At 40.0% G+C, this 17776-nt stretch overlaps 1 protein-coding gene across 2 annotated transcripts in view; it reads left to right on the top strand.

Annotated features, from left to right (window-relative positions):
* The window catches only part of TRUB1 (TruB pseudouridine synthase family member 1), a 425822-nt gene that overhangs the window by 11647 nt on the left and 396399 nt on the right, over positions 1-17776 (top strand). The window contains exons 4-8 of one of the 2 annotated variants that reach the window (XR_010622764.1): positions 5394-5475; positions 10672-10744; positions 11249-11388; positions 12480-12536; positions 13876-14911. Coding sequence is in view for 1 of the 2 variants with exons in the window: in XM_065746029.1 (XP_065602101.1) it covers positions 5394-5475; positions 10672-10744; positions 11249-11388; positions 12480-12536; positions 13876-14090 (567 nt within the window). In the remaining variant the exon portion in view is untranslated. Of the gene's footprint in view, positions 1-5393; positions 5476-10671; positions 10745-11248; positions 11389-12479; positions 12537-13875; positions 16193-17776 lie in introns of those variants that run through there. The other variant, XM_065746029.1, reaches the window with a different exon arrangement.

Genomic DNA, 17776 nt, shown 5'->3' with positions numbered 1-17776 from the left:
TTTATGTGTGTGAAGTTCCTATTTTATTTATTTATTTACTTTTCCCCTCTGGAGATACTGTCTTATTTCTGGGCAAAGAATTATGAATTTGCTTAAAACTGTTTCTCAGCTGGGAGCTGAAGGCTGTCTGGGTTTATTTTGTATGCTCTGAAGCATTGGCTCTAGATGGCAGAATGAGGAAATGGGTAAAGAACAGGTAGTGAAGCTGAAAAGATAATTTAAGAGCCAGCCTGAGATATTTTGGTGAGTGTGATAGGTTCCCTCAGACAGCAAGTGTTGGAAAGGTTTGAATAAATAGACTGTGGTTTCCATGCAGCCACAACTGCATGTGAGCCTTCAATCCCGTGTTGGATATTGTGAGCCTGTGTTGTGCTCATGAGTGACATACAGCTGTGTTGTTGTCTAGGGGGACCAGTGTTATTGAGGGAGATCGAGTATTCCTGTTGAGATTGTTTGGGATTTGATTGTTTTTTCTCTTTTCTTCCTCTCCCTCTAACACCAGAAGTTAAACTTGCTGCCCTCTTTAGTTACCAATTTGTGGCCTCTCTCCACTCCAGACAAAGCATCTCCTCTGGGCTTCCCTCCTATGGGTGGTTCTGCTCCTTCACTTTGAAAATCCCATCACCCCATGTGCTTGAACTCTTTAAATAAGCTGACATGAGAGGTCAGAAAATCCTGTTAGTCCGAGAGTAAAGATCAGATAGTTCTTCAGCAATGACAGTACAATTACAGCTTCTGGCAGTAAATAAAATTTAGTGCAGGCTTAGCGCAAAGTCAGCTTTCTTTTTTTTTTTAGGAGAAAAATGGATGGTGGAGAAGTTGTAATGTTTGTGTATATTAAGAGGACATGTTTAGTGTTTGTTAAAACTTGCTTTATTGTAAAATGTTGAGCTCCTCCCTAATCCTGCAGCCTTAATTTTGCCTCTGCAACCTGCTTTTAAGAGATTAGGGCTCTTTGTTTTTAGTATATTGAAATCTACTTAGTGAGAGTGCTTTGTTTTGGAAAATAATTGAAACTATGGCAACCCTCTCTTCTTTCAGTGTATTTGTCTATCTCACATACTCTCTGTTTTGGTGGATGTTAGCATACTGGAAACCAATGGTAGCTTCAAATGTTATATGAAGAGCAAATACAAATGATGCATCTACTAAATCCAGAGCACATGAGTTGCACGTTACAACTCATGACACGTGAACTGAATGTCAGGTTATAACTGGGAGTTGAAAGCCTCTTTGTTATCTCAATGGCCTAAGTCTACAAAAATATCACTGCTTGCAGCAAGGCTGTTGGTTGGATGGAGCAGGCATTGGAGGCATTGTAGTCAGTGCTTGCCTGATCTCATTCATGTTTCCTGGAGCACTTGAGGTTTTGATTTGTTGTTGTTTCTGTTGATTTTTTTTTTCTTTTTGTTCCTTCAAACTTGTCAGCCACATGCAGGCATCACTTTGCATAAATTGACTTTCTGTTTCTATCAGCTCTGGCTGCTCTTTCTTGGCTTCCAGTCTCTTGCACGTGGGCTGGAGCCTTTATTTATTTTCCTTTAACACTTCTGTGTTCAGTTGCTGCTGTGATTAGAAAATGGGTCATCCTTGGATGAACTCTTTTGAACTGCCTCTTGCAGGAGCTCGCTTTGCTGGGAAGTTCCTGTGCTGGGAGCCATCTTAAAATCTTCCTGACAGCTACTGGTAGCCTTATTTCATAACTGTGTTTCTGCCTAGTTCCTCCAAAGTGTTGCTTCTCCATGTTGGGGAAAAAAAGCTTTTAAACATGTTGTATTTTAAAGATTTCAACTGTCTGGCTTCTTTCCAAAAAAAGGCCCTTTGATATATTAACAATTAAAGGGGAGAAGTTCCGTGTCTGTCTGGCATTCGCGCTGATAAGTGGGGCAGACGTGCCTGGCAGTCAGCCCAGGGCCTTTGGAGCTGTGTGGCTGCAGAAACCCTTGAACAGGAGAGGGCTCTTCCTCCTCTTCTTCCTCTCGCAGTAAAAAGTGCATACCAGTAAAGCTCTGTCCTTTCTCTTGTAATGTTCGTACTTTCCTTCTCCTCCAAGCTAGCTTATCTGGATTTGTCTTAAATTGGGTTTGCAATCAAAAAGCCAAATGATAGCTCTTTTGTTAGTAAAATGTTTTCATAAGCATCGTGTTATTTATTGATTGTGAGAATTCTGATAGCGCTTACACTTGAGACAAATATCTCTGTGTGATATTTCAGGTTTAGTAGAGGGTTTGTTGTTCGTTTCTTCCAGGTTCCTTCACCCTGTTTTCTCCGGCGCTGACTTTTAGGCATGACCCTCTGCTCACAGGTGTGGCAGCAGCTGTGTATGTATCCCCCAGTCTGCTGGACACTTTCCACATTACATTGTCATTGAATGCAGTGTTTGTCACTTCAAAGCATTTTAAGGTTGTCTCTCTCTGGTGTGAATGAAAGAGTTCCTTTATACTTGAGGGCTTCTGATCACTTTGCCTCTTGTTGCAGTTGTCATAACATCAAGAAAAATGTTTTCTAGACAGCAGAGATCTGTAGTTGTTCCCAAGTGCACGATGCTGTGTGAAGGTCTGTATCCCCGCAGGGTTATATTGTTCTAACAACTGGGAGGCTGCTTTGGGACTGCTCAGAACACCATTAGAAGTTGAAATTAATGCATAATGCTGCAGTGCATACAGGATGTGAGTGATAATGCTTTCTATTAGCTTTTAATGTGTCATATTTGCATACGTGCAAGGTGCTGGTTTTAATCTTTAAAAGATTTGAATGTTGATCTCTTGAGATAAGCAGGGGGTCAGGAGCATAAGGGCTATCCATTGGCAGTGTGCTCTGATGGCCTGCAGAGGCTGCATTGTTTTCTCTCACAGTCTGGGTTTGTTAGGCTTTTCCTCTGCCTGAGAGATCTACTACCTTTTTTTTGTTTGTTTCAGGTTGAGCAGGCTGAAGTCAGTGTGGTTGTGAGCCATTGCCAGCTGTGTTCCTGCAGGGATTTGTAACTTGAGAGTACAGGAAGAATGTCACTAGATATATTTTATAAAACAGGAAGAAATAAATGATTGTCAACACAAAAGAGGAAAGGTCACCAAACACTTATTGGATGACTCAATCTGTTGGGCACTTGTGGGGCTGTGTGAGTTAGAGGATAAGGAGACTGAATACTGAATTTAGTCACAAAGTAAGAGGAACAATAAATTAAATCTGTACTCTCATCTTAGCTTCTCCAATGTCTGGGTTCTGGATACTAACAAAGGGGAAGTAAACCCTATTTAGTGGTAAGAACTATGATGTATAATCATAGACTGATATGTAAACCAAGTGTAATTCTTAATTTCCTGACCTGTTCTAGCTTTCTTAGTGATTTCCAACTTGAGTGTTTTGTGACTCTTTGAAGGTTCCTCTAAGGAATGGAAGGGCAAGTCAAGTGTTGAGCTTTGGATTCTGTACTTAATACTGCTTGTGTTTTCATATAAACATGCTGTATTATCTGCCCATTCTCACGTGGTCGGGTAAAGCTTATTGTTAAAACAGACAGCCTGACTCAAAACAGAATTGGGAAGAAAAAGTGCATTCAAAATGAAGTAGTATCAGTTCTTCCATTTGGAGATGTTTAATCAGAAGAGGTATGAAGTTTCAGATTTTAAGTTTCTCCGAACTGTTCAGATCATTCTTTGTGCTGTAATTGTTCAGATCCTCTCTCATTTTTTATTAACCTCTAGAAATAACTGCTGAATAGTGTCTCTTTCTAACTGTGCTATTAAAGTTAAGAAGTAGATCATTAAATGTCTTAGAGTGCAAGCAATTTTATGGTCCTAAAAGCAGATGATGTACTGTAAAGTTGTTATTTATTGTGGAGCGGCCTTTGAGCTTTCATCTATTTTTCCTTCTTCTTCCATACTTTCCAGAAGTAAACATAACAAATTATAGATATTTAAATGCCTCATCTTGCAGTTTTGTGGTGATTTGGGCATCTTCAGTGTTTGGGGAAAAAAAGTGTATATATACATTTTTTTGCTTACCACTTTAAAGTTACAGCTATTTTTATAATGAAGTCTGCAGTCCACTGCCTCTTGTGTGACGATTTCTGCTGCTTCAATTTAGTGGCAATCGCTTGAAGAAATGCATTCAAGTGGCAGGTTGTCACACAGAACAAAATCAAGACATGTCTCAGTCTCATTCTGTAGGTGTGATTTATATTCTTTCCCTGTTATTGCTTGAACTTGTTGGTTCTTTGAAAGGATATGTAGAAGGATGAATTGTGTCAAATAGTCAAGTGTTAGTGCTTCTACCTGTCTGGGTGTGTTCTAGTAGAATGTGGCCAACCAGGTTCTGGAAGATGTCTTTATGACTTGGGTCGATTTATTACTAGTTCAGTTGGGAGCAAGTTAACTGAAGTCTTCCCAGGAGTTAGGCTGGTGGAACACTTTGATTTTTCTCCCCTGCACCATGGAAATGCTTAACACAGGGCTGGGTGAATTGTGAGGAAGTGGGCTAGGCAGCAGTTCAAAGCATGGATTTTCATACCTCGAGTTTTCCCAGAACTTGACCCAAATTCATTATACAGAGTGGGACTTCATGTGTCAGCTGCCCTGTGGAAGCTGTGAGGCAGCTGGCTCCTGGAAAGCCTTTTGTCAGCTTCAGCAGGTTCTGCCTTATGCCCACAGTACTTTTGTGGAAAATGTGGTAATATGGACAAGAGCTCCTGGCCTGGGAGCGGGTTGAGTGCTTGCAGGCTACAAATACCCATTTGAGATAAATCTTTAGACAATAGCTGCTTAAGGAAAAGCCCTGAAATAGAAGTATTCTGTGAAGCCATGACAAGCTGAGATGTCTCTCTCAGTGGCCTTAGTCTCCATGCGCTAGGCACAATGTCCTCCCCGCTTCCCGGTGTTCACAACTCCTCTAGCTTTAGGCTATTATGTAGCACTGTGTTTTGCCGCTGAGCTGTTGTAGGACTTTAACTTGGAACCATGGAAGTGGAGTTCTGTTTTCAGTAGCGAAGATCTTTGCGTGTTATAAAAACAAGCAGAAGATCCTGAAAGAGCAGGAAAGTTGTGTGTGAGAGGTACTCTATGTGGCTTGTTTAAATACGGCATATGATAGCTCACAGAGGCTTGGATTTTGTTTAACACTCCGTGGTTTTCTTTATGATGTATTTATAGTGAAAAATCAGATCATCTGCTTCTTCCTCTAAAACTGAAATCATAGGCCCATGTAATGCAGGGATTAATGTATTTTGAGTTCCCTCTTATCTTTACTTCTGTGTATCCAAAGGTATAATCCTTCCTGGTCTCGTTTGAAGTATTTACTATTTTGCAGCCATTTAAAAAAAAAAGAAAAATAAAGAAAAAAAATCCACCCAAGGAAACCTTGAAGATCTGACTCTGTTCTCTCATTTTCCTTCCCAGAAGTACACTGCTGTTGGACTACTGGGCAGAGCTACTGATACATTAGATGCTACAGGAAAAGTAACCGAAGAAAAGCCTTATGGTAATGACAAACAAATTGATATGCTTGATGTTATTTGAAGGCTTAAACAGGCTCTATCATAGAAGAGCGGAAGCGATGTTTGGGGCTCTGTGAATTGAATTCAAATGTGAAATCAAACTAAGATTATTTCATCTTCAACTTCAGTGCTCATCTAATTCAGTCCAGCTTCATGCAATTGTGTCCAGTGCAGGTGTTCATTTATGTTGGGGGAGGGAAAAAACATTACAGGCAGTAGATTAGGAGGGAGAAAATAGAATGGAGCAGGACTGTGTCATTTTAAATCTTGATCAGACTGACAAATGGCATGCTGTGTCCAGTAAAATTTTCCTCTTTCAGTGTGTAGTCTCATGAGTCCTCTTTTAGTAACGTGCTTCAAGGCCAGTGGGGGAGTAAAATACTCAGATCTTCCCTCCAGGATGTCCATTTAACTACAGACTGCATGACATAAAATGAGGATGGCATAAGCTTCCCTCTACAATATGTTTACCTGCCTAGGCTTCAAGTAACAGCAAGGTTGTGTCCTAGCAACTTTAGTATATGAAAATTTGACCCACAAAGCACGGTGCAAGGGTTTAAGGCTTCAGTTTAATCCTGATTGTGACTGTCAGCGTGTAGATTGCACAATACTCAGTTTCTTAGAAATGATGTAGGACTAGCCAGCAACACAGAGAATGTGTTTGCTGTTGGTTCTGTCACAACTTTGGGGGAGAAAAAGGCAGTAACTGGTTGCTTAGTAAGTTGCATAAGTCCAACACTTTGTGTTACCTGGTTTTAAGTAAATGGAATTATCTATTTTAATAGCGTGATGGTAAGTTAGCCTGTATTCCACTCCTCAACCCCTATCTCCTTTCTTCTGTAGTCTTCCTTTTTACACAACATGCAGGCATGAGTTTGTTGACCAACTTAAGGCTCATGAATCAATCTAAATTGTATTATTTGCTAGGCAGTGCTATTCAGAGATGTTGGATCGGTTTGCTTCTGCCTCAGGACTAAGTTTCTCTCCAAGCTTCTAAAGAACTGAATGTCAGCATGGTATTGACAATTTCTAATTGCCAGCATTTGGTGATGTCCGGTGAATGCTTCCCTGGTCTTTTATAACTCAAAGTGGAATGCTGTAGCTCTGCTGCACTGAGTATTCACTGTAGAAAGCTCACAAAGAAACTATGGATTAACTTTTCAAGTAGATGGTCAATTAAAAAAAAAATATTATATGAAACAGAACTCTTTTCTGAATTGTTTGGGGCACACAACTTAGTGTTTTCATAGCATTTCTTCCAGTAGCAGCTATTGTTACAGTACTTTCCACCTCTGCATCACCTTTTGGGTTAAGGTGGCTTAGCTTTTTGTTAAACTTGGGAAACTGGTTTAGATTAAAAACTTTTTTTTTTTTTGTTTTCTTAAACTGAGATCAACCCTATGGCAAAGTTCAACGTGTGGTTTCACAAAAAGTATTGGCATTGGTGGGGTGATACAGTACTGCATGGGGGAATACAGCTTCTTTTTGCTAAAAGAGTGCTTGTGAAATGGGTCTGTTGTGGTCCTTATTCAAATCAGGTTCTAATTCTTCCTAAAGAAGCATTAGAAAACATGTGTACTCCTTTTTCTTCGTGCTATCTATGTATTTTCTGTTTCCTTCCTTGCTTACCTTCAAATAAAGCAGGTATTTTTCTTCTCCAGTGTTTTCTCAAAGCAGCTTGGCTTTCTGAGTGACTCGCCTCTAATCTTAATTGTTACTCCAGGAGCATGCACAAAAGACATTTGAGAAGATTTTCAGCATTTTTTGACATTAGTTGGATCCTGGGAGATGCTGAGCATCTGCTATGGAATGCAAACTCTGCAGTGCCAGCAGAACGCAGGGCTGGGACCTAGAGCAGGAGAGGGCAGTAAAACAGCCTGCAGGATGTGTAAACCTCCTCTGGAATGACTCCACTGGACCTAAAGAATAAAGTGCCTGTAGAAAGTTACCTCCTATAAGAAAGTGTTAGATTGTAGTCTTCAAGGTGACCCTGGGCAACAGTTTGGGAAGCTATCTGTTGTATGCTAAGTTGTTCACAATGAAGGGTGTGTTGGAGAGAACTGCTTGGGCTTAATCCCTCCGGGACTTCTGATAGTTTTTGTATGCTTTTTTAGCAGAGAAAGAACTAGTATTGTCACGAGATTTACTTAAGGCTTCATGCTGCTTCCAGGCTATCTATTGCTGACTTTGGAAGCAGCAAGGGTTTAGTGTTTCTCTGATACTTTCTTAGGAACTGTAGTGTTTGTAGCTGTTCTGTAACTGCAAACAGGAATGTGCAGCATTCTGAAACTTGCTTCCTCCCAGCTGCTCACATATAGTCATCCAGATCTGGGGAAGAGAACTCCTCGGGGTTTTCTGCATGTTTCTGCTGATTATGCTACTTGAGAAACTTTAAAATGCTGCCCTTTCAGCATTCTGCTTGTCTGTTCACAATTAATTGCTGCCAGATTGAGCTGAGGCCAACTGCTGTAGTTTCCTTGGACGGTCATGGCTAATTCCTCTGGCCTTGTGTTCAGCTTTAGTAGGGCTTGTTAGCAAGCATGGGCGAGATCACCCTGTAGCGAGGAGTTCTTCAGGCTGTGGCTCTTTTTGTTTTGGTAACTTCTATAACTTTCTATGTGATTACAACAGGAGAATATTTCTACAGTCATCAACACTTAGAAGTACTTGAAAATTTGCATTTTGGGAGCCAAAGCATTCTGGATGTTTTTAGGCTATTGGACTAGTTTTTAGTGTTGGTAGAATCACAGAGGGTGTTCCACTGTAAGAAACAGTCTGCACAGATATCACGAAACCCAACTGCTGGTGTAAGAGTTTAGGAAGAAATTTAGAAAGTAGTGATGAATTACATGTGTTTCAAGTAGTGCTGGCACAGCAGCTGTAGTCATTTTGTTAAGCTAGGGCTGTCGTTACTCCTGGGGGTTGGATGCAGTTATCCCATGGGACATAGATGGTCCTGAAGCAGGGCAACAGTCCTTTAACCTCCTCTGAAAGGGTGGATTTCTGCTGCTTCCACTCAGCTACTTGCAAACCTTGTGTTCTGGGATATGGCAGATCCAGATACTTGGCATTTGTAATCAGGGTAGTGGGGGGAGTAGGTTAGTTCTCAGTAGCGGAAATGATTGGGCTCTGTGGCAGGTAAGTACTGTAGAAACTTCTCTCTACTGATTGCTTTCAGAGAGTAGTGAAGGGAAGTCATATGGGAGAGTAACTTTGAGAACTGTTGAAACTGTTTATCCTTTATGGATGTGCTTCTATTCCATGCTTAACAGAGGCCTGAGTCCCAACACTACCCTAAACTTGCTGCAAAGAAGAGCTGTTAACCTGATAAACTCAAGCCTATGGCCAGAGGAGGGAGAGCTCTGGGAACAGGGCCAGAAGGGAGATATCTCTGCTGGGCAGGAGTGAACTGCCTCCTACTTGCATGGTGGATTCAAGGAGAGTGGGCGCTGGAAGTCAACAGAGGAGCTGGTTCACAGTGTGGCCCTCTGCACTGCACAGCTGTGAGTCCAGACTGGTGCCTGGGACAAATGCACAGTTTATACTGGTTTAGACACAGTCCAACTGTTTGTTTGGGTCTGGATTAATGGGGTATTCATCTATGTCAGATTGCTGAGTAAAAGCTTCACCAGCTTGCTGTAGGAAAGAGAAGAATCTAGCACAGCCCTTAGCACAAGAGCAATGCATGTTGGAGCAGAAAAAAATAAAAACAGTATATTTTCAGAGTTTAATTCTGACCTGTGCTGTGATGTCTTCTATGATACAAGTATAACTTATTCTGTATTTCAGCAAACTCATCTATATTTAGTTTGATAAGACACTGTACAGCTTTATTAACAGCTTTATCCATAATTTCTCATGTGGGGATTTCTTTTTCCTCAGACATTAAATACTAAGTTCTAGCCTGAAACAGCATGGTGCCTACAAGAAAGCTGCTGGGATCACAGGGATCCAGTTGAGTCAAGCTAACTTTTCTCTGTGATTGTGTTGTGATATGTTGCTAAACTACAGTAATGCAGTCAGATTGATCTGATGGTGTAAGAGGCCCTTCAGAAGATCCAGACTTAATGTGCAAGCTATTTTGTCATTTCTGCTCCACGTTCTGTAGTGCATTGTTCTCCCTCAGCATCCCTGGCTGACCCATATGCCTTGCAACCTTGCTGTTAAAAACACTTCTGGAGACAGAGATTCTGCTTATGGACAGCGTGTGCTCCTGAGGCTGCAAAATGTGCTTCATGGAAGGAAGGTGCCATGTTGCTATTTTCAAGTTTCCATGGAAAGAAACCTCTTCTTTTATATTTTCATCAGGAAGGACATCTGTTTTGTAAGAGCTGCAAATGAAGCTCTTCTCCAGACTGTGGATTAATTTTATTTGTATGCTAGGGTGCTGTTGGCTTAGGGTGATGCTAATTAAGTATAACTTATGAGCCAGAGGATTTAAACAGTTAGTGAATTTACAGTTCTCATGTTTGTACTTTCTAAGCAAATTAGAGATTAATGTCATCTCTACTGAATAGCATTTCAGAGGACCAATGCAACCAGCAGGTGTGTATGTGTACTCTTAAGAGAACAGATTTCTAAAAGTGATTGCTTTCTCTACCAGGATATGTTCAGTACAATTGATTTACTTGTATGTAACAATACCTTTGTGAGCATCTACAAATTAGATGTTTGATAGAGGAATTTAATGTTCCAGATGCAGTCTTTTTCTTCACTGGGGAGAAAAAATGTAATGCTTTTGTTCTCTAGTAACCTGTTGTATTTTTCTCCAGTGCTTAGGGACTTTTAAAGAGAAGTTGCCAACATCAGATGAGCATTTTATTCTTCTTAGACCCTTAGCAAAGGTTAGAACAGGACAAGGTTTGTAATTTTATGTAGTTCACAAGAATAATTAGTTTGTAGTCCTGATAGAGAGAAATTGCATAACAGAACAATGTATGTTGGGATTTCTGCCCTTCTGAAAGCGTCCAGACTGTCTTAATCACCTTGGACTGTTTGTTCCATCTTGTTGTGCTAATTCACACTCCTACCTACATTCTGTTTATCTTTCTTTGGTATTTTTCATCCAATCTAAATTCAGACAAGAGGTACCTCTTTTTTTTCTGTATTTGAAAAACATGATCAGTGCCATAAGCGTGATGTCGGTAGCTATTGTTAACACACTTGTTTTCTTTTTACAGACCAAATAACAAAAAGAGATCTTGAGAATGTGCTGCAGAAGTTCACAGGGAACATAATGCAGGTTCCTCCACTGTAAGTTCCACAATATTCTTAACTCTCAGCTGTTGGGACTTGCCAACAGGAGTTGGTTATGACAGAAATAGAGACATTTTGGCAAGAAGGTGGAGGCAGTGTAGTTTAACGTTTGCAACTGTAGGTCATACTGCTTTGAACATCAAGCACAAATGGTGACCTGGAATCTGTTTTGTTGATACAATAGAGTAGCAGTCTTAAGCAGCTCTTGCACGGCTTGGGGGGGTTCTGTTCCGTCCTCTGCTTGGGAAGGAAAGCCTCAAGAATTTAATTTGAGTTACACAATAGGGAGAGGCTTACTAACATCAGCATGGAAGTTCCAGTTTTCACAGATGCTGGTGAATGTTTTGTGTCGAAGGGATTTCAGGAGTACTTCTAGGTTTTATGCTTTTGTGTGGAGAGGATTAGAAGAGTAAGTGTATGCTGTTATGGTATGATATTAACAGGATGGGAAGCTTGTTCTTTTACAACTGGGTGACACGTTTTCATGCTCTACCTGATCAGCTATTCTGCTTTGAAGAAGGATGGGGAAAGGCTATCAACGCTAATGAAGAGAGGAGAAGCAGTTGAAGCAAAACCTGCTCGGCCAGTAAGAGTGTACAGCCTCTCTCTCCAACAGTTCCAGCCACCACTATTCACACTGGGTAAAAGTCAAAGATTATTACATAGTGATGTTACCAGCTTGTTTGTTAGTGCTTATTTACACACAGAAAGGACTAAGATATTGAAATGGGCTTCATTTCTCTCATCTACTAATTTTGGTGTGAGCCTGTGTGCAGAGACTTTCACTCTGCAATAAAAGCACCATATTTTGATTTTAACTTAAGCTGATTATATGTAATCTTTCTGTGAGGGAAAATTCTGAGAGGCTGGTCAGGGGATTATTTGCATCTGTCCATGATTTAGCAACCTCCAGCTAGCTCACTTCTCCTTTCTCAGGTTTGCTTGCTTCACCTGACCCATTCTTTTGCCTAGATGCCTAGAGCTGCTGGCATCAGTTAGTTTATCAGTGGCCAGTATCAGCTACTGTCAGGCCTCTTTCTAGTATGCAGAGGCAGAATCTTACCCTTTCTTCTGTCATACATTCAGAAACACATTAATAAATCAAAGATCCTATTGTAAATGTTTCATGCTACTCTGAGGTCAGGTTAATCTTTTGCATTGAGAAATAACCTGGTTGACTCATAGTCCTTTATTGGACCAGATTTTATCTGGTGAGGAGATTTGAGTGACAGATCTCAGTGCTGTGTTACTTTAGGCCTTGCTTTCTGGTTGGGTGACCAGAAGCTGATCACTGACAGCAGAGGAATTTAAAGGGGAGTTTTAAAATGTCAGCAGCTTTCATTGGAGCTGCCCAAGTGCAGTATCCTAAAAGCATTGATAGCTATTTCAGGTTGTTCCTGAAATAACTTGCTTTCATCATTAGAAATATGAAGCAGCCTCCTGAAACCTTAAAAATGAGTAGAACTGAAGCATTTTTAACATACCACAGCAAGTACTTAATTTCTAGCGAATTAGTTCAATTGCCATTGTATTTGCTTTCCCTCAACGTCTGGCTTAGCAATCTCACCCGCACATATGTTACAGGATGAATAATTGATGTTGCATCCTATAAATATTTTATCACTGGGTTGTTTGCTCAGTGCATTTTTACATTTGTTTGGGAGTGTGGTCTCTATGTGAAGTAGATTTCACATTCTACTGGCAATTTACCATGTCACTATTAACATTCCAGATGTCGAATGTGGTGGTGGCTTTTATGTCAGGAGCCTGGTCAGTGACATTGGCAAAGGTAGGTATGAGGAAATAAGAAAGTGATGGTTTTAAGAAGTAATGCGTCTGCTTATAGAAGACTCTTGCTATTTTTCATATGTCCAGACACCAAACTTAGGTCCTGTTTTGTATTTTGTAGCTATGCACTGCTGTCACTTGCTTTTACATACTGGGGTATTTTCATTGGGAGCATGAAGGGATGAAGGCTAAATAATTGCTAGAGATCTCTGGGGGCTGGGGGATAAAAAAGAAGCGAGGAATAGCACTGAGCAAGAAAATGCAAGGCAAGGTGGGAATCTTTTTTTCTTTCCCTCCATATGTTAAAGCTAACTCAGATTAAGGGTGATAAGAAGCAGAGGAAAGATTCTGCCTTTTTAAGCATTATTCATCGCATTTTGAAAACAGATTGCACAGAACATTACTGTGCACATAAAATAAACCCTGTCTGTTGGAAAGTCTTCTTCACTTGATTATTTTTCTAGTGTTTTCTTTTTCCTTCCTTTCTACTGTGAATAGTGTTGCTTTCCCACAGGATTATTTGTCTTGTGTCCTATATTTATCAAGCTGCATGATGGATAACAGATAGTCCACTTCAGTATTTTTTATGAAGTGATACATTTGCAGACCAAAAACCAAGCAATGTGAGAGAACCCTGTGAATTTCAATGTTATTGCTTGTGCTTAGGCAAGTCAAAGATTCTCCTGTTACTGCCTTCTGAGTATACTGGATTGTGTTTAGTCCTTTAAAAACACACCAAGATAAAATCTCTTCCCAGTTGGCTCTTTTTCAGAATATGAAATGCAAGAGAAATCCTTCTGCTCTCTGAAAGGGTGGACAAAAGTATTTTAGTACACCTTTACACTTATGAGTCAGCTCCAGTTGCTCTTGTCTTTGGTAGCTCCTCATTCTGTAATTGTCCTATGTACGGATTATATCAGGATTTGTTCATATTTCAAATATTTCCATACCATATTTTATATTATCCTGGTGAGTGGCACAGGATAAAAATGTCAAAAATCCTTCTTGAATGCAAAATTCTAAGGCCTCTAAGTACATGGAAAATCAGCACATGGTCCTCTCATTCATCTGTGAATACAGGATGCACTGCCTTTATTTTATGTCATTATTTTTCTCTCTGATTTAAATCTGGAAAACTTCCTGACAATTTTCTGTGATATTTTGAACTCCTACTACACTGGAAATTTATTGAAATCAAAGGAGTTCCTTGCCTCAGACTTACAAAGATGTAAATGAGTGATGAATCTTCATTTCAAGCTCAGCAGAATAATGCAGAAGGTGACCTATACAAAACTGAGAATTTGCACGGTCAAATTTAACTCATTTCTCTTCTGCTGTAGAACTTTCAACCTGTGCCAGCATACAAGAGCTGACCCGAACCAAACACGGACCGTTTACGCTGGAGGAGCATGCACTTCATGAAGACAGATGGACAATTGATGAAATTGCACGATCCTTAGAGCATTGCATGTCTCTTTTCCCAGAAGAGCAATCTCATAAAAAATTTAAGACAGAGCATCCTGGAGAAACTGCTGTGAGCCGTGAAGATAAGTGATAAGTTGGGTCAAGGAAAAAGACTGAATGATTGAGATGTTTTTAGATTGGATTGGGATTGCCTTCCCTTTTGTGTAAATTTACAGGTCTGTATTGGGAGGGTGACAAACTGCAGTGCAAGACAAATGGTTCTTTTGTTTTCTGGGGCAAGAACATGCACTGAAAACATCCAGTGCCTGCTGCTCCCTGATCTGTTTATTTCTCTCATTGCATACTGTAAATTATTCTGCCACTGATGTCAAGTCTGTGTAAACTTTTAAAGAACATATAGGGTGCCAAACAGCTGTTGTTACTAATTCTTTAATAAAAAAATTACAAACCTTAGGATTTACTGAACGTGCTCCAAAGAAAGATCCTTCCTTTACTTTACAGATGCTTCTAAACACTGAAGTACCATGGTGACAAGACTTTCATAGCTGGAAGGGTACATGAATATGGAGTGGCAATTTGTTTTCTTGAAATCCACTTCAGAAAATGCCCATTTTACTGTAGTTTTTGCTATGCAGATTGTTCTTTCAGACAAATGTTATCTAGAGTGCATTAAACCTAAATGATGATGATTCAGCCAAGGTCTGAAATGACGTTGTAAGTGAATAGTTACAAATTCAGAGAATCTATAATGGTAATTGTTATGTAACTAGTGCTCTGGAAGGTGCATTCATCATTACAGGTGTACATATCCTATTCTGCTGGGATATCCTATATGTTGATGATCTGTCATTTTGAGTATAGTCAACTGCTTTGCCTTTCATAGGGTATGGAGGTTGAATTCTGCAGAGTGGGACTAGAAGCTGTGCGGGCAGCAGCAGGGTCCAACATGAAGTGTCTTTGCTAAAACAGCTTTAGTTTGCTAGGGCAGTGAGTGCCTGTTCAGTAGTTCACATATTCAACAGAATTTGATTGCACTAATAATTTCCTGGTGCTGCTTGGTGGAGGTTTGCAAAATGGCTCAGAGGGAGATGTTGGTGTTAAAAAGCACCCAGATTGTTTCTGTCTGTGTACCAGATTCTCCAAACAAAGCTTCCATATTTGTCTCAGTTTGACAAGCTAGTAGCACATCTACTTTCCTTGCCTTAATGAACAAAAGGAAAGTTTTAACATGTGAGAATCTGAGAAAAAGCCCTTCATTTGCAGTGGTAGCTGAAATGCCAAACAAAAGGTGTGGTGTGGCTGTGGTTCTATGCTGCTGCTTGCCAGGTGGTCTGCTGCAGCTTTGCAAAACTCCTACACCATCAGCATCCATTTTTGATTCTGGAGTACAGCCACTTGGTTCTCTTCTTCTAGTGACTGAATGATGAAAAGGCAATATCTTGCGGGTGTATCTTCCACAGACATGAAACTTGATTTAATGACTGTGTTACTTGCCTTGCTGCTTTCCAGGGTAAGTTGTCTTGATAGCTAATTACCTCTATTGTTAGAAACAAGTGACATTTTAGTCCCAGTTAGAAAATCCACACACTGCATTTCACGTCTCTGGACCTTACACAAGGCAGCTTTCTCTGTGTGCTGGTATTATGTGAAATGATTAAATTCCAACTTTGCTTTCAACATCAGAAAAGAAATAAATATCCTGAAGTTTTTATTGCAAGATACCCTTCAAGACAACTGTAGTTTTTATTTGTTTGCTATAAAATAAAGAAGTGAAGTCTGTGCAAGATTAATGAAGCCCTTTTTTGATTGTTTTAGGAGGAGGGTAGGGCTTATCTTGTATTGTCCAGTGAACAGTTTTCTTTTATGTATCCTTATAAAGATCTTAAGGGAAATGTTGAAGATACCACACACAAATAACTATGTTAGAGCACTACAACAGCACCACTCTTAGTGTAGAATGTGGATGAAATATCTGTTATAAAAAAAAAAAAATCTTGATATAAGAAATGGAAGAAAAGGGTTGTGCTAAGTAAGGCAACAGAAATTCTAGTTGTTTCTTTTAGGGATTCTTTTTGTACTTTGGATGGAAACAGAAGAAAAAATGTATTTTTTTTAAAGAAATAAATGAAAGTTTTATTTTTCACTGTGCTTATCTTGAATCCTCACAGACTTGAAACATACTGTCTCTTATTGTCCGTATCTGTCTTTCTCCAGGAGCTTAATATGTGTTATCTCAGTTATCTCAGTGGTCTTCTAGGTACAGTAAGTTTTCATTTTCTGTTAATAGCTTTTTGCGTTTTTAAAAATAGCCCAGTAGATCCAATCCTATTCTTCTACTTGTTCCATCTACACTGATTGGTTTATTTAAAAATGAGTGCAACTGAGAAATCTTGCTAATGGGTGCATCTGTATATATAATGGTGTATGTTGCACATTTCATATCTCATCTGTTTGTTCAATGATCGGTGTAGCTTTCTCGCCGTTCCATGTAAGACCCCCAGATATTTGTGGTTTCAAAGTAGAATGATATCTTCAGCAGCTTTTAGGTTAGCTTGCTATTGGTCTGTTTTAATTATTGCTGGCAGACCTGTGATCCTGAGACTCTTCTGTAGTTAGACTCACAGAATAGCCTGGGTTGAAAAGGACCTCGAAGATCATTGAGTTTCAACCCCCCTGCCATGGGCAGGGTCACTATAACCACTAGAGCAGGCTGCCCAGAGCCACATCCAGCCTTGCCTTGAACGCCTACAGGGATGGGGGGCATCCACAGCTTCTCTGGGCACAGCCTGTTCCAGTGTGTCACCACCCTCTGATTGAAGAACTTCCTCCTAACGTCTTCCTTATCTGAGAGAAATAGAATGGTTATCAAAAGAATGCATCCTGATGATATCAGCAAGCTTTGGTGTAGGCCACAAGTCCTAATGTGTATGGAATCATGGGGAGATGTGAAATGCATTTGTTCATGCTCAGAAATCTGCATAAGGAGCATTGACAGTGTTACCGAAGACTGTGACACTTTCAGTCTACGAATACAACTTCCCTAAAGGCTTTTACTTCTCTGTAGGGAACAGAATTTCACCAGCTCTAGCTTAACCTTCTTTTGAGGGGGAGAGGGGGATCTTGTCATCTCCAGCCCTCAGTTCTGTCACCTCCAGAAATACAGAGCTTTGTATCGAATTAATGAACAGTTTCTTTCCAGATGAATTGTATTATACTGTAGAAGCTATTTTGCTTTCAACTTGGGTAGAAGATATGCTTGGTTGTATCCGTAAATGGCCAGGTAGCATGGAAAGTGATGGTAGGTGTAAGATAGCTGACTTTAGATGGTACGTGACATAAAACCATGAACAAGGAATGTAATAAGTTAGTTTATGACCACAGATGAGCATCAGGCCTGTTCCAGCCCTAAACAGTTGAGGTTCTTCCCAGTGTCTTTCCTATGTGCTCAACCTCACAAGCGTGCTCTTTCCTGTGTAAGTGTTTTAAGTTGTTAGGCCCAATGAGTAGCATCTAGGAGGCCACTGAAATATATACAAATAGCTTTTTTTAGATGTGTTTTAACAAGTGTATAACCCAGTATCTTGAAACTTTCCAGATCTGAAAGTGTTGTGTTCCCATGGGAACCTAGGGAAATATTCTCTCATTTCAACTTCTTATTAAGATACACGTCCCTGAGATACCAGCCTTAGGAACTGTGATATGTCCACAGAAGACTTAATCTTTCCCAGAAGTAAATCATGGATCTTGTTTATTGACGATCACGATATTGGGAGACTGAGAACTGTTTGAAGTGAGAAGAAAAGCACAGATGCAGTT

Source organism: Cyrtonyx montezumae, unplaced genomic scaffold (assembly GCF_038088225.1).
Source record: "Cyrtonyx montezumae isolate F1298 unplaced genomic scaffold, pur_monq_1.0 scaffold_4, whole genome shotgun sequence".
NCBI classification, from domain to species: Eukaryota; Metazoa; Chordata; class Aves; order Galliformes; family Odontophoridae; genus Cyrtonyx; species Cyrtonyx montezumae.
The sequence above is the reverse complement of the archived record's forward strand: the minus strand, read 5'-3'. Positions and strand labels throughout refer to the sequence as shown.